The sequence below is a fragment of the Mobula hypostoma genome, chromosome 26, assembly GCF_963921235.1.
Source record: "Mobula hypostoma chromosome 26, sMobHyp1.1, whole genome shotgun sequence".
Taxonomy (NCBI): Eukaryota; Metazoa; Chordata; class Chondrichthyes; order Myliobatiformes; family Myliobatidae; genus Mobula; species Mobula hypostoma.
This window is the reverse complement of record NC_086122.1, coordinates 35,348,510-35,364,110: the sequence shown is the minus strand read 5'-3', so window position 1 is coordinate 35,364,110 and position 15,601 is coordinate 35,348,510. Positions and strand designations below refer to the sequence as shown.

Genomic DNA, 15,601 nt, shown 5'->3' with positions numbered 1-15,601 from the left:
TGGAGATGGGAGATGGGATATGAGCGATGGGTGATGGAAGATGGGATATGAGTGATGGGTGATGGGTGATGGGAGATGGAAGATGGGAGATGGGTGATGGGAGATGGGTGATGGGAGATGGGTGATAGGTGATGGGAGATGGGTGATGGGAGATGGGTGATGGGAGATGGGTGATAGGTGATGGGAGATGGGTGATGGGAGATGGGTGATGGGAGATGGGAAATGGGAGATGGGAGATGGGAGATGGGAAATGGGAGATGGGTGCTGGGAGATGGGAGATGGGTGATGGGAGATTGGTGATAGGTGATGGGAGATGGGTGATGGGAGATGGGAGATGGGTAATGGGAGATGGGTGATGGGAGATGGGTGATGGGAGATGGGTGATGGGAGATGGGTGATGGGTGATGGGTGATGGGTGATGGGAGATGGAAGATGGGAGATGGGTGATGGGAGATGGGTGATGGGAGATGGGAGATAGGTGCTGGGAGATGGGTGCTGGGAGATGGGAGATGGGTGATGGGAGATGGGTGATGGGAGATGGGAAATGGGAGATGGAAGATGGGAGATGGGTGATGGGAGATGGGAGATGGGTGATGGGAGATGGGAGATGGGTGATGGGAGATGGGTGATGGGTGATGGGAGATGGGAGATGGGAGATGGGAGATGGGTGATGGGTGATGGGTGATGGGAGATGGGAAATGGGAGGGGAGATGGCTGATGGGAGATGGGTGATGGGAGATGGGTGATGGGAGATGGGTGATGGGTGATGGGTGATGGGAGATGGGAAATGGGAGGGGAGATGGAAGATGGGAGATGGGTGATGGGAGATGGGTGATGGGAGATGGGTGATGGGAGATGGGAGATGGGTGATGGGAGATGGGAGATGGGTGATGGGTGGTGGGAGGGGAGATAGGAGACGGGAGACGGGAGGAGGGTGATGGGAGATGGGAGGAGGGAGATGGGAGATGGGTGATGAGGAAACTTGCATATTTCGTGAGTCAGAGTTTAAAGAAACACACACAAAGTGCTGGAGGAACTCAGCAGGCCAGGCAGCATCTATGGAAAAGAGTACAGTCGACGTTTTGGCCCAAAATGTCAACTGTAGTTTTTTTGCATAGATGCTGCCTGGCCTGCTGGGTCCTCCAGCATTTTAAGTGTGTTGCTCCGATTTCCGGCATCTGAAGATTTTCTCTTGTTAGAGATTAAAGGAAGCCTGAATACAAAGAGGAGGTTCTAATAAGCATGTGTAATCAGGGCAGATCAGGTCTCCTCTTCCATATGACAAAGGAGCAGAATTAGGCCATTCAGCCCATCAAGTCTGCGCTGCCATTCCATCATTCCAATGAATATGCTTTAACTCTGACCAAAAGGAGCACCCCGTTAATGTGACAGCTGCATTCTCACTACATCAGCAATCCCGATGACTTGCCGATTTGTTTTAAAATATGAAGTACAACTTGAACTGGAAAACTAATTTTTTCTCAAAACTAGTTAACCTGGTTAAGAAGGTTATTTTTTCTCAAAACTAGTGAACCTGGTTAAGAAGGTTACTCTCTTACTTCCATTAGAGATTAGTTGTCACCAAACATTGGAAAAAGTACATACCTTATTGCATTAACTATAGTTTTTGTCCCCCACAAGGATTTTGTCTCTCCTATTTGCATTTAAACCTATGTACAAGGATAAACGTAATGACTTTACAGTTTCATTGAGTACAACATCTCCATCAGCACTGGTACACCGCAAGGCTGTGTGCTTCACCTTCTCCCCCTGCTCTACTCGTTTTATACTTGTGACCGTGAGGCTAAGCACAGCTCCAGTACCATATTTAAATTTGCAGACGACACCACTGTTGTTGGCCGAATCAAAGCTGGTGATGGATCAGCATATAGGAGGGAGATTGAAAATCTCTCTCTCTATCAGCAAGACCAAGAAGCTAATTATTGACTTCCAGAGGAGGAAGCCAGAGGTCCATGAGCCAGTCTGCATTGGGGGAATCAGAGGAAGAGAGAGTCAGCGCTTTAAATTACTCAACTTCCCTCGCCCCGTTACCAAACTGTTCCCACAACCTTCTATACGGCCTCACTTTCAAGAACTCTTCATCTCATGTTCTCAATATGTATTGCTTATTTGCTGATTATTATTATTATTTCCTTTATCTTTTGTATTTGCTCAGTTTGTTGTTTTTTGCACGTTGGTCGTTTATCCGTCCTGTTGGGTGTGGTCTTTCATTGATTCATTTATGGTTCTTGGATTTACTGAGTATGCCCGCAAGAAAATTAATCTCAGGGTTCGTATATGGTGACGTACAGTATATGTACTTCGATAATAAATTTACTTTGAACTTTGATACTTTAGACTTACTGCATTTTGTCAGAAGATAAAAACCTGAACAAAGGTATCAACCTCCACAGAATGAAACACACTGGGACACCAGATTTCAGTTTGTCAAAAGAACTTTCTTTCTTATTTTATGATATAGGATGGTTAGATTTCTTTAATCTTCGCCATTCTCCAGTTTAAAGCTATTGCAGGTCCCTGGGTGTTGATCCCGGCCCATGTTTCACTTCAGATTCAAATGTTGATCCTGGAAATAATAATAATAATAATAATTAGAGCAGATACTAATTAGAACAGTAGCTTAAAAATTTGCTCACAATAAGCAATGTTCATTATGTGTTTCTAATATAGTGAAATGCCCCACAGTAATTCCTGTTACCCAACAGATTTTCCCTTTAGCCTGCTGTCCCTACATTCCCATCAATGGCCCTCAGATTCTACTTTTTTATTTTTTTATTTAGACATACAGCGTCGAACAGGTCCTTTTGGTCCAACAATCTGCACCACCCAGCAACCCACAGTTTTAAATCTAGCCTAATCACAGGCAATTTAAACTGACCAATTACTAACTGCTACGTCCCTGTACTGTGCGAGGAAATCGGAGCACGTGGGGGAAACACACACATTACCGGGGACTCCCGACAAATCCTACCCATTATTTGTTTACTTGTTCGTTTATTTGTTGAGATACAGCACAGAATAGACCCTCGAGCCGCAATCCTCCAATTTAACTCTGACCTAATCACGGGACTATGTACAATTACTACCAATTAACCTACCAAGCTTTGGACTGTGGGATGAAATTGGAGCTTTCGGAGAAAACTTCCAGCCACGGGGAGAATGAATTCCGTACAGGCAGCGGTGGGAATTGAACCCGGGTCGCTGGTACTGGTACCGAAAAGATACTCTGCCACCCTTAAGACTTATTTAAATACTAGGGACAATTTACAGCCCTCACAACTAGGGGGCGTGGAAGGAAAACGTAAGATCAGGAAGAAGCTCACGTGGTCACAGGGACAACATGCAAACTCCTTTCAGACAGTACTGCAGGTCAGACAAATTGTGGCGGAGCCACAGATGGAGATATGAGCACAAGTAACAGTGATTTCCTCACTGCCAGAGGCGTATTTTACCAAAGGTAAAAAATGTAGAAAGTCAGAGATAAATTAGCAAGGAATCTTCAGAGCTTAGGATCAATTAGCAGAAGTCACAAACCCTAAAAGATGGAGCAATTAAATCAGGTATATGGTTAAAAAGCTGAACTGGGGGTGGGGGCACAGAGATGACAAAGTTTTTTAGGACTCTAAGAGTTTACACAGGAAGGAGGCTCTCAAACTCAACAGAGTTCAGAAGGATGAGGGGGATCACAGCAAAAACTGCTGGATACAGAAAGGTCTTGACAGAACGGATATGGAAGAGATTTTTCCAATTGAGGACTCTGAAGTTACAGCTTGAGGGTAAAGGAATGTCCCTTCAGAAATGAGATGAAGAGGAATTTCTTCAGCTGAAGGGTGGTAAATCTGTGCAATTCATTGCTATGGACAGCCATGGAGGGCAAATGGTTTGCTGTGTTTAAGGAGGATGTTGATAGCTTCGTGATTGGTAAGGGATTTAAGGATTACAGGAAGCAACTGGACGTGAGGAAAAAATTTCAGCCATGATTTAATGTTGGAACAAGTTTGATGAGCCAAATGGCCCGGTTCTGCTTGTATATCTGATGGTGCTAGAGCTTATAGAAACAACGGGGGGTTTGAAAATAAGGATGAAAATTTTAATTCTGAAACAATGCAGGCCCAGGATCCAATGTGAAGACAGGGGTAATAAGTCAATCGGATGACAGTAAGATATGGAGAATAGAACTCTGGATGACTTAACATTTAGAGATGTCAGTCAGGAGATGGGGAGGTGTAAAATGTAAGGGAGGAAAATATACAGTTAAAGCAGCAAATGAGAAAACTATCCCTGGGGGAGGGAGGCATTATTGCAACTGAAGATATGCAAAGGACCCCAAACAGTCCTTCCAGGTGAGACGACACTTCACCTGTGAGTCTGTTGGGGTCATCTGTATCTGGGGCTCCCAATGTGGCCTCCTGTACTTTGGTGAGACCCGACCTGGATTGGGAGACCACTTTGCTGAGCACCTCTATCTGCCAGTTCAGTTCCACTTCCCATTCCCATTCTAACGTGTCAGTCTGTGGTCTCCTCCACTGCTGTGATGAAGACGCTCTCAGGTTGGAGGAACGACACCTTAATTGCTGTCCAGGTAGCCTCCAACCTGATGGCACAAACATCGATTTTTCAAACTTCCGGTAATAGCTCCCTTCCCACTTCACCATCTCCCATTCCTGATTCCCTCTCTCTCCTATCTCCTTACCTGCCCATCACCTCCTTCTGGTGCTCCTCTCCCTTCCCTTTCTTCCATCATCTTCTACCCTTCTATCTTATCAGACTCCCCCTGCTCCAGAACTTTATCTCTTTCACCAATCAACTTTACAGCTCTTTACTTCACGCCTCCCCCTCTCTCAGTTTCACCTAGCATTTGCCACCTTGTGCTTCATCCTCCCCTCCTCCCACCTTATTGTTCTGACTTCTCATCCCCTTTTCCAGACCTGATGAAGAGTCTCGGCCTGAAACATTGACAGTTTATTCACTTCCATAGATGCTGCCTGATCTGGTGAGTTCCTCCAGCATTTTGTGCGTTTTGCAAGAGGTCGGATGAGAGGAGTGTAGAGATATTGGGACTTTGTAGAGTTGAAGGAGATTACAGAGATAGGGAGAGGTGGACCAAGGAGGGATTTCAACCCAAGGATGAGTATTTTAAAATGAAAGCATTCTCAAGCAGGGAGATTGGGTGGGTTTAAGAAAATGTTATCAGTGATAACATCTCCTTCTCACTGACTGATAACACAGGCACACTTCAAGAATGTGTGCTTAGCCTGCTGCACTTCTCTTTCTACGCCCAGGACTGCGTGACTAATTACATCTCAAATGCCATCTACAAATTTGCATTTGAAATTGTAGATGGTGACAAGGAGGCGTACGGGAGTGAAATAGATCGGCTGGTTGAGTGGTGTCGCAACAATGACCTTACACTCAATGTCAGCAAGACCATGGAATTGATGGTGAACCTCAGGTTAGAGGAAGTGGTGATAACACTTCATCAGGGGTCAGCAGTGGAAAGGGTGAGCCACTTCATGTTCCTGGGTGTCACATCTTGGAGGGTGTGTTCGAGGTTCAGCACACTGATGCAAGTCACAAAGAAGTCCCGCCGCTAGTTCTACTTCATCAGCAGTTTGGGGAGCTATGGTATGTCACCAAAGTCTTGCAAATTTCTATAGATATATGAAGCAGAGCGTTCTCACTGGCTCCATCACAGCTTAGGATGGAGGCTGCGATGCAGACGTTGCAGAGGGTTGTAGAGTCTGCCAGCTCCATCACGGTCTTTGGACTGTGGGAGGAAACCAGAGCTCCCGGAGGAAACCCACGCGGTCACGGGGACAGCGTGCAAACTCCTTACAGCAGTGGCAGGAACTGAACTGTAAAGTGTTGTGCTAACCACTACGCTCTCGCAACGCTCCTGCTAGCTACTGTTCACTCTGGATCTCAGTGATGTCCAACTACCCAGTCCTGTATAACTGCCAATCACCAATATTGATGATCTCCCAATGTCATTGCATCGTACTGCCACTGCAAAACAGCAAACTTCACGTCATAGAGTGATAATGAACCTCATTCTGATCCTAATTCTCATAGAACTAGCTGTGGCCAATGCTGCAAACACCAGTTTATTTGTTAAGTGAGAACTATTTATAGGCAGTGAAAATTTCAACACAGGCTAGCCAGAATAGACACGGTGAAGACTTCACCAAGACTTGCAGTGGAGATTGTTACCTGTTTCCCGGAGCTGTGGAATGATAGTGAGAGAGGTTCCTCATGTGCTGCCTACTCTTCCCGCGGTCTTCTGGGCAGGAACAGCAGAGGATGCTTCCTCCAAGGACCAGGACGAAAGTTGATCCCCAACCCAGGAACAGAGCGTCACCCAGTTCTGCTTTCATGGAGAGGGGAACCAGAGGGTTGTAGAAGTCAGCCACAATGTTGGCAGCAGTCCAGGAGATTGGAATCAGGACGCACATCCCGGCCAAGATGAAGAAAGCCCCTCCTGTCACGGCAAGCACAGCCTTCAACCTCTCCTCCTGCTCTGCGAACTTGGTGCATTCCATGCCTGCACAGGACGCCGCTATTGCAAAAATGCCCAGAGCCACAGCCATGCACATGAAAGCTCGGGCGGCCTGAAGGTCAGACGGCAACCCCAATAATGAGCCGTAGACGTTGCAGGTCAAGAGACCCCCACTGTCATTAATGCAGGTCATCCAGATCCCCTCCCAGCCCTCCTGTGCTGTCAGAATTGTGCTGCCGTCTAAATTCCGGACTTTCCACTGCGGAATTGCCATAGCAACACAGGCCATGAACCAGCCAACCACAGCGGTAATGAATCCCACCACCTGGAAGCCGGCGCTTGCCATTGCCCACTTGAAAATTCCCAACAGTCGTATGTGGATATGCTTCCTCCTGGCCGTCCGGAGCTCGGGGATAATTGCAGTTAGCCACAATTAAACTCTGGTATCAGACGGAAAGTTCTGGACATGACCTTCTCACACAGACAGCGACAAAAGCCTGCTGCACAAACCGAGGGATGGATTTCTGTGAGGGTGGGGTGGGGGGGGAACACGGTGGATAATTAATGACTGTTTAAATGAGCCGTCAGTCTCATTTATATTGGCAGGTTGCCAGTAATCGATACATGAAGTGGTTGGCAGTGGCTCCTAACTATGTAATTTTGGAAATGGTATTACCACTTTTTTGCAAGACAGATCAAATCAGCAGATCTGGAAGGAAATTTCTCTTGAAACACATTCTCTGCTGTATGGCCGCATGGAAAGGCTATAAGACCTTAAGGCATTCAACAGGAACAGAATTAGGCCCTTCAGGCTATCGACTCTACACCATTCTATCATGGCTAATATATTATCCCTCCCAACTTCATTTTCTTTCCTTCTCCCCTTAACTTTTGATGCCCCAATGAGAAACCTATCAACCTCCGCTTTAAATATACTCAATGATTTGACTTCCGCAACCATCCGTGGCAATGAATTCCACAGGTTTACCACCCTCTGGCTAAAGAAATTCCTCTTCTTCTCCGTTCTAAAGGAATGTCCTTGTATTCTGAGGCTGTGCCCTCTGGTCCTAGCCTCCCCCCACCACAGCAAACATCTTCTCCACATCCACCCTATTTAGGCCTTTCAATGAGGAAGAAGATATAGGAGCAGGAACAGGCCATTTGGCCCATCAAGCCTGCACCACCATTCAATCAGATCATGGCTGATCTGGCCATGGACTCATCTGCACCTACCTGCCTTTTCCCCATAACCCTTAATTCCCCAACTGTGCAAACATCTATCCAATAGTTGGTAAGTTGATAAGTTTCATTGAGATCCTCCCCCCGCCCCCCATTCTTCTAAACTCCAGCAAGTGTAGGCCCAGGGCCATCAAATACTCCTGATGTGTTAACCCTTTCATTCCTGGAATCATTCTTGTGAAGCTTCTCTGAGCCCTCTGCAAGCCTCAGCATTATATCCTGGCTTCTGTATTCGAGTCCTCTTTAAATGAATGTTAAATAAAAAGCAGGAAATACATAGATCAGAAAATAAAAAGACACTTGTCCCTACTGCATGATCTAGTATCCAATGTTATTATCATGGCAGACCTTTGACCTCAACACACCACATTATCTTTTGTGTTAGGCCTTGATAGGTTCCATCGGGGAGAGGTGGTTAGTGGGGATAAACTCCCACTGCCTATTAAATGGCGTGCGTCTCAAATACCCTCTGACCACCGAGTCCAGCTCCTGGTTTTCACATATGACTCAGCCACTTAGCCCGATGGAACCGTTCCTATGACAGGAGAAGGGGCAAAGGCAGGTTACTGGCGCCTTAAAACCAGTCACTGCGGGGAGATGGGGCTCATCAGCCGTGGTTGGTAGTTCATCTCAGAGAAGGAAAACTCCGATCTCAAACCTTGCCTGCCCATGGGGAAGGCTCCATGAGTAAACCCTGAGGAAAAGTCAGAAGCTGGAGTCCCTACAGAAGTCCTACATTGAGCTCAGCACGGACTGGCAACTTCCGCGATGCTGTCGTTGTCCCTGTCATTCCTTTGGATTTATTAGCTGTGTTGGGGGTGGGGAGGCTGCTGCATGGGCAAAAGCTTGCTGTCCATATCCTACTGACTTGCTCTCCATATGTTCTGACTTGTGTATACATGGACAGCTAGGTCACAACATCCCTGGCCGGCCCTGTCTGACGGAGATCTCAGGAATATTCCCTGATACCTATTTGGTCATATTAAGGCACAATTGTCCAATGAGTTTGACTGGATTCCTTGGCCCCAGTCCAATCACAATGGATAGCTGGGCCTCCTTTGTCTTGGTTAAGTACAGTAAAGTACTCTGTAGGTAAGGGAGGTGAAATAAACCATATTGGCTGCTTCCTTCCAGCCAGTGGCTGAAGGAATTCATGCTAAAGGGAAGGGATTAGGAGCTGCCTCAGAGATTTCTGGAATAGTCAATTAAATCAGCGAATCCTCCAAGTACCCTGGCAGTTTTAAAAAGTGAGCGGGGCCTGTTGGGACTTGTTTGTGGAGTGGGTAACTGCGTGGGTTAGTAGTAACTAGGTTTAATTAGCAAGGGCCAACAAAAAAAGTGGGATTTGAGCAGATCGGCCATTGTTGCAGCGGCCATTTTTGTGAGTGGACAGTGCTAGAGTAGTCAGGCTTTCACTCAGCAAGTTTGGGCAAGAATTTAAGTGGCTGACAAGGGAAGTCAAAGACAGCATAAATGCAAAAGAGAGGGCAAAGATTAGCGGGAAGTTAGATGATTGGGCCACTTTTAAACACCACTAACAGGCAACTAAAAAAACCATCAGGAGAGAAAAGATGAACATAAGCTAGGCAATAATATTAACGAGGATACCCAAAGTTTTTCAGCTTTATAAAGATTAAAAAAGAGGCAAGAGTGGATATTGGACCATTGGAAAATGACACTGGAGGGGTAATAATAGGGAACAAAGAAATGGCGGATGAACTGAATAAGTATTTTTGCATCAGTTGTCACTGTGGAAGACACTAGCAGTGTGCCAGAAATTTGTGTCAGGGGACAGAAGTGAGTGTCACTGTTGTTACTAAGGAGAAGATGTCTTGGAAGCTGAAACTGCACCCTAGGGTTCTGAGAAAGGTAGCTGGAGAAGCATCCGTAACGATCTTATGAGAATCTGATTTTCTGGTATGATTCCCGATGACTGGAAAATTGCATATGTCACCCCATTCTTCAAGAAGGGAGTGAGGCAGAGAAAAGGAAGTTACAGACCACTCAGCCTGACCTTAGTGGTCAGGAGGATGTTGGAGTCCATTGTTAAAGATGAGCGTTCGGGGTACTTGGAGACACACTATAAAGTAGGCCAAAGTCAGCATGGTTTCTTTAAAGGGAGATCTTTCCTGACAAATCTTTGATGAATTAATTGAGCAAACAACAGGCAGGATAGTCCAAGGAGAGTCAGTGGATGTTGTTTTCTTAAATTTTCAGAAGGCCTTTGACAAGATGCAGCACATGAGGCTGCTTAACAAGATAAGAGGCCATGGTATTACAGGAAAAATACTGATATGGATAGAAGATCGGCTGATTGGCAGGAGGCAAAGAGTTGGTACAAGTGGGGCCTGTTATGGTTAGCTGCCTGTGACTAATAGTGTACAGCAGGGGTCAGTATTGGGACCACTTCTTTTCACAATGTATATCAATGATTTGGGTGATGGAATTGATGGCTCTGTGACCAAATTTGCAGATGATTCAAAGATAGGTGGAGCGTCAGGTATTGTTGAGGAAGCAGGGAGTCTGCAGAGAGATTTGTCCAGATTGGGAGAATGGACAAAGACGTGGCTGATGAAATATAGAGTAGGGAAGTTTATGGTCATGCATTTTGGTAGAAGGTTGTGCAAAGGGACTTGTGGGTCCTCATGCAGGATTCTCTAAAGGTTAACTTGCAGGTTGAGTCAGTGGTAAGGAAGGCAAGTGCAATGTTAGCATACATGTCGAGGGGACTAGAATATAAGAGCAAGGATGTGGTGCTGAGGCTTTGTAAGGCTTTGGTCAGACCACACTTCGAGTATTGTGAGCAATGTTGGGCCTCTTATCTAAGAAAATATCAGCTGACGTTGGAGAGGATCCAGAGGAGGATCACCAGAATGATTCTAGGAATGAAAGGGTTAATGTGTGATGAATATTTGATGACGCTGTGCCTGCACTAGCTGGAGTTTAAAAGAAAAAGGGGAGATTTCATTGAAACCTACCGAATATTGAAAGGCCGAGACACGGTGGATGTCGAGAGGTTGTTTCCTCTAGCCTAGGACCAGCAGGCAGAGGGAATCTATTTAGAACAGTGTTGAGAAGAAATTTCTGCAGCCAGAGGGTGGTGAATCTGTGGAATTCATTGCCATGAATGGCTATGGAGTCCAGGTTACTGGGTATAAATAAAGCAGAGATTGATAGGTGTTTGGTTAATCAGAGTGTCAAAGGTTATGGAGAGAAGGCAGGATAATGTGGTTGAGAGTAATATGCATCCTTTCTGATGGAATGGTGGACAGGTTCAGAGGGCTGAATAACCTCATTCTGCTCCTCTGTCTTGTGGTCTAATTATTCCAGAATTAGTTGCTTCAACTAACTCTGTGATGTTTAAGGAAACTTGCACTGCTGATGCTAACTGCTACACTTTCCTACCTTGCAACACTTCAAAAACTATAAGCACAAGAGATTCTGCAGATGCTGGAAATCTTGAGCAACACACGCGAGATACTGGAGAAACTCAGCGAGTCAGCATCTATGGACAGGAATAAACAGTCAATGTCTCAGACCCTTCTTCAGGACCTGATGTCATGAACATCAATTTCACTCATTTCTCCCCCCCCCGCCCATTCTCTCTTTCTCCTTTCCCCATTCTGTTTATCCTCTCACCTCTTCTCCTCCTTCCCTTTCTCCCATGGTGTCCACTCCTATCAGATTCCTTCTTCTTTAGCCCTTTATTTCTTCCACCTATCATCACCCAGCTTCGGAGTTCATCTTCCCTCCTCCAGCTATCCATATTCCCCCTCACCTGGTCTCACCAATCACCTGCCAGCTTGCACTGCTCCCGCTCTCCCACCCACCCAATCACCTTCTCCCTCACCTGGTCTCACCAATCACCTGCCAGCTTGCACTGCTCCCGCTCTCCCACCCACCCAATCACCTTCTCCCTCACCTGGTCTCACCAATCACCTGCCAGCTTGCCTGCTCCCTCTCTCCCACCCACCCAATCACCCTCCCCCTCACCTGGTCTCACCAATCACCTGCCAACTTGCACTCCTCCCGCTCTCCCACCCACCCAATCACCTTCCCCCTCGCCTGGCCTCACCAATCACCTGCCAGCTTGCACTCCTCCCGCTCTGCCACCCACCCAATCACCTTCCCCCTCACCTGATCTCACCAATCACCTGCCAGCTTGCACTGCTTCTGCTCTCCCACCCACCCAATCACCTTCCCCCTCACCTGGTCTCACCAATCACCTGCCAGCTTGCACTGCTTCCGCTCTCCCACCCACCCAATCACCTTCCCCCTCACCTGATCTCACCAATCACCTGCCAGCTTGCACTGCTTCCGCTCTCCCACCCACCCAATCACCTTCACACCTGGTCTCACCAATCACCTGCCAGCTTGCACACCTCTCATTTTCCTGCTGTGGCTTCTGCTCCTTTCTTTTCCAGTCCTAATGGAGGGTCATGGGCCAAAACATCAACTGTTTTCTCCCTGCCATAGATGTCTTGTGACTTAAGACCATAAGACCATAAAACATAGGAGCAGAATTAGGCCATTCAGCCCATCAAGTCTGCTCCACCATTCCATCATGGCTGATCCTGGATTCCACTCAACCCTATACACCTTCCTTCCCGCCATATCTTTTGATGCCCTGACCGATCAGGAAACTATCAACTTCTGCCTTAAATATACCCACAGACTGGCCTCCACCACGGTCTATGCAGAGCTTTCCACAGATTCACTACTCTCTGGCTAAAAAAAAAATCCTCCATACCTCTTTTCTAGAAGGTTGCCCTTCAATTTTGAGGCTGTGCCCTCTAGTTCTGGATACCCCCACCACAGAAGACATTCTCTCCACATCCAGTCTATTTAGTCCTTTCAACATTTTAATGAGATCTCTGCCCCCCCCCAAACATTCTTCTAAATTCCAGTGAGTACAGGCCCAAAGCTGCCAAATGCTTCTTGTATTTTAACCCCTTCATTCCTGGAATCGTCCCCGTGAACCTCCTCTGGACTCTCTCCAATGACAATGCATTCTTTCTGAGATCTGGGGCCACAACTGTTGACACCACTCAAAGTGCAGCCTGACTAGTGTCTTATAAAGCCTCAGCATTATCTCCTTGCTTTTATATTCTAGTCCCCTTGAAATAAATGGCAACATTGCATTTGTCTTCTTTACCACAGACTCAACCTGTAAGTTAACCATCCGGAAGTCTTGCATAAGGACACATAAGTCCCTCTGCGCCTCTGAATTTTGAACCTTCTCCCCATTTAGATATTAGTCCCCACTGTTTTTCCTTTTACCAACATGCATTATCATACATTTCCCAACACTGTATTCCATCTGCCACTTTTTTGCCCATTCTTCCAATTTCTCTAGGTCCTGCTGCAATCGCATTGCTTCCTCAGCACTACCTACCCCTCCACCTATCTTTGTATCAACCACAAAGCCATCAATTCCATTATCCAAGTCATTGACAAACAATGTGAAAAGTGGCGGTCCCAATACTGACCCCTGAGGAACGCCACTAGTCACTGGCAGCCAACCAGAAAAGGCCCCTTTTATTCCCACTCGCTGCCTCCTGCCTGTCAGCCACTCCTCTATCCACGCCAGTATATTTCCTGTAAAGCCATTGGATTTTACCTTGTTAAGCAGGCTCATGTGTGGCACCTTATCAAACGCCTTCTGGAAATCCAAGTAAGTGACATCCGCTGCCTATCCATTGTCCACCCGACTTGTTACTTCCTGGAATAACTCTAGCAGATTTGTCAGGCAAGATTTTCCTTTGCAGAAGCTAGGCTGACTTTGACTTATTTTATCAGTAGACTCCAAGTACCCTGAAACCTCATCCTTAATAATGGACTCCAACGCTTTCCCAATCACTGAGGTTAGGCTACCTGGCCTAAAATTTCCTTTCTTTTGCCTTCCTCCCTTCCTAAAGAGTGAAGTGACATTTATAATCTTCTAGCCCTCCAGGACCATGATCATGACCAATGCTTCCGTCATTTCTTCAGCAACTTCCCTCAGGACTCTGGGATGTAGTCCATCTGGCCCAGTGACTTATCCACCTTAGGACCTTTGAGTTTGCCTCATAATTTTTACTTTGTAATAGTAATGACACTCACTCATGCTCCTTGACACTCAAAGAGCTCTAGCGCACTGCTACTGTCTTCCACAGTGAAGACAGATGCAAAGTACCCATTAAGTTCATCTGCCATTTCTTTGTCCCCCATTACTACCTCACCAGCATCATGTTCCAGTGGCCCAATATCAACTCTTGCCTTCCTTTTGCTCTTTATATAACTGAAGAAAAACTTTAAGTATCCTTCTTTATATTATTGGCTAATTTGCCCTCATATTTAATCTTTTTCCTTCTTATAGTTTTTTTAGTTGCGTTTTGTTGGATTTTAAAAGCTTCCCGATCATCCAACTTCCCATTCACTTTTGCTACCTTATATGCCCTTTCTATGGCTTTTATGCAGTTCTTAAATTTTGTCAGCAATAGTTGCCTACCCTGCCATTTGAGAACCTCTTCTGTGGGGCATATCTATCCTTCACCTTGTGAACTATTCCCAGAAACTTCTGCCATCTCTGCTCTACCATCATCCCTGTCTGTTATCTTCCTCCAATCCACTGGGCAAGTTCCTCTCTCACACCTCTGTAATTCCCTTTATTCCATTGCAATACTGATACATGTGACTTATGCTTCTCCCTCTCAAATTGCAGTATGAATTCAATCATATTATGGTCACTGCCTCCTAAGGGTTCCTTTACATTAAGCTCTGTAATAAGATTTGGGTTAATACACACCACCCAATCTAAGATGGCCTTTCCCCAAGTAGGCTCAACACAAGCTGCTCTAAAAAGCCATCTCATGGGCACTCAACAAATTCCCTCTCTTGCGATCCATCACCAACCTGATTTTCCAAATGCCCTTGCATATTGAAGTCTCCTATTCCAATTGTGACATTACCCATATTGCATGCCTTTTCCAGCTCCACTTGCAAACTCAACCCCATATCTTGGCCTGTACTTGGAGACCTATATATGATTCCCATAATGTTTTTTTATCACCCTTGCAGTTTCTTACAACCACCCACAAATATTCAACGTTCTCTGACCCTATGTCACCTCCTTCTAAAGATACAATTCCATCTCTTACCCACAGTCACACCACCGCCTATGCCTTCCTGCCTGTCCTTTTGATACAAAGTATATCTTTGATGTAAGGCTCCCAACTATGGCCTTCTTTCAGTCATGATTCAGTGATGCCTACAATGTCATACTGACCAATCTCTAATTACGCAATGAGTTCGCCCACCTTATTCTGAATGCTGTGTGCATTTAAATACAGCATCTTCAGTATGCATTCTTCACCCTTTAGAATTGTACCTGTGTGATACAACTTAACCCTTTGCTCTCTCTGCATTTGTACCGAATCATTGGCTTGTCCTTCCTTACATTCATGTTACACCCAGCATCTACTTGTAAACCTGCTGGCTTGTCCTCAGCTCTACCATCCTGGTTCCTACCCTCCTGCGATATTAGTTTAAACCATTCCCTGCAGCTCTAGTAAACCTGCCCACAAGAATATTGGTCCCCCTTGGATTCTAGTGCAACCCATTCCTTTTGTGCAGGTCAGACCTGCCCAGAAGAGGTCCCAATTATCCAGAAATCTGAATCCCTGCCCCCTGCTTCAATCCTTCCAGCAACACATATGCCTGCCGCCTCATTCTATTCCTATGCTCACTGTCGCATGGCAGACGCAGCCATCGCAAGATTACTACCCTTGAGTTCCTACTTCTCAGCTTTCTTTCTAACACCCTGTATTGTTTTTTCATCACCTCCTCCCTTTTTCTACCTATGTC

At 46.0% G+C, this 15,601-nt stretch overlaps 1 protein-coding gene across 1 annotated transcript; it reads right to left on the bottom strand.

The window, feature by feature from the left end:
* Positions 1-2,453: 2,453 nt before the first annotated feature.
* On the bottom strand, positions 2,454-6,903 carry LOC134338114 (claudin-4-like). Its single transcript, XM_063033663.1, has 2 exons — positions 6,232-6,903; positions 2,454-2,587 (listed from the first exon to the last, which is right to left on the bottom strand). Exons 1-2 carry the CDS (start codon positions 6,861-6,863, stop codon positions 2,575-2,577), a joined length of 645 nt encoding a protein of 214 aa, XP_062889733.1. The 5' UTR covers positions 6,864-6,903; the 3' UTR covers positions 2,454-2,574.
* Between the last annotated feature and the right edge of the window lie 8,698 nt (positions 6,904-15,601).

Excerpts from the sequence above, each read along its gene's own strand:
- LOC134338114 (XM_063033663.1), bottom strand. The coding sequence starts at position 6,863 with ATGGCAAGCGCCGGCTTCCAGGTGGTGGGATTCATTACCGCTGTGGTT.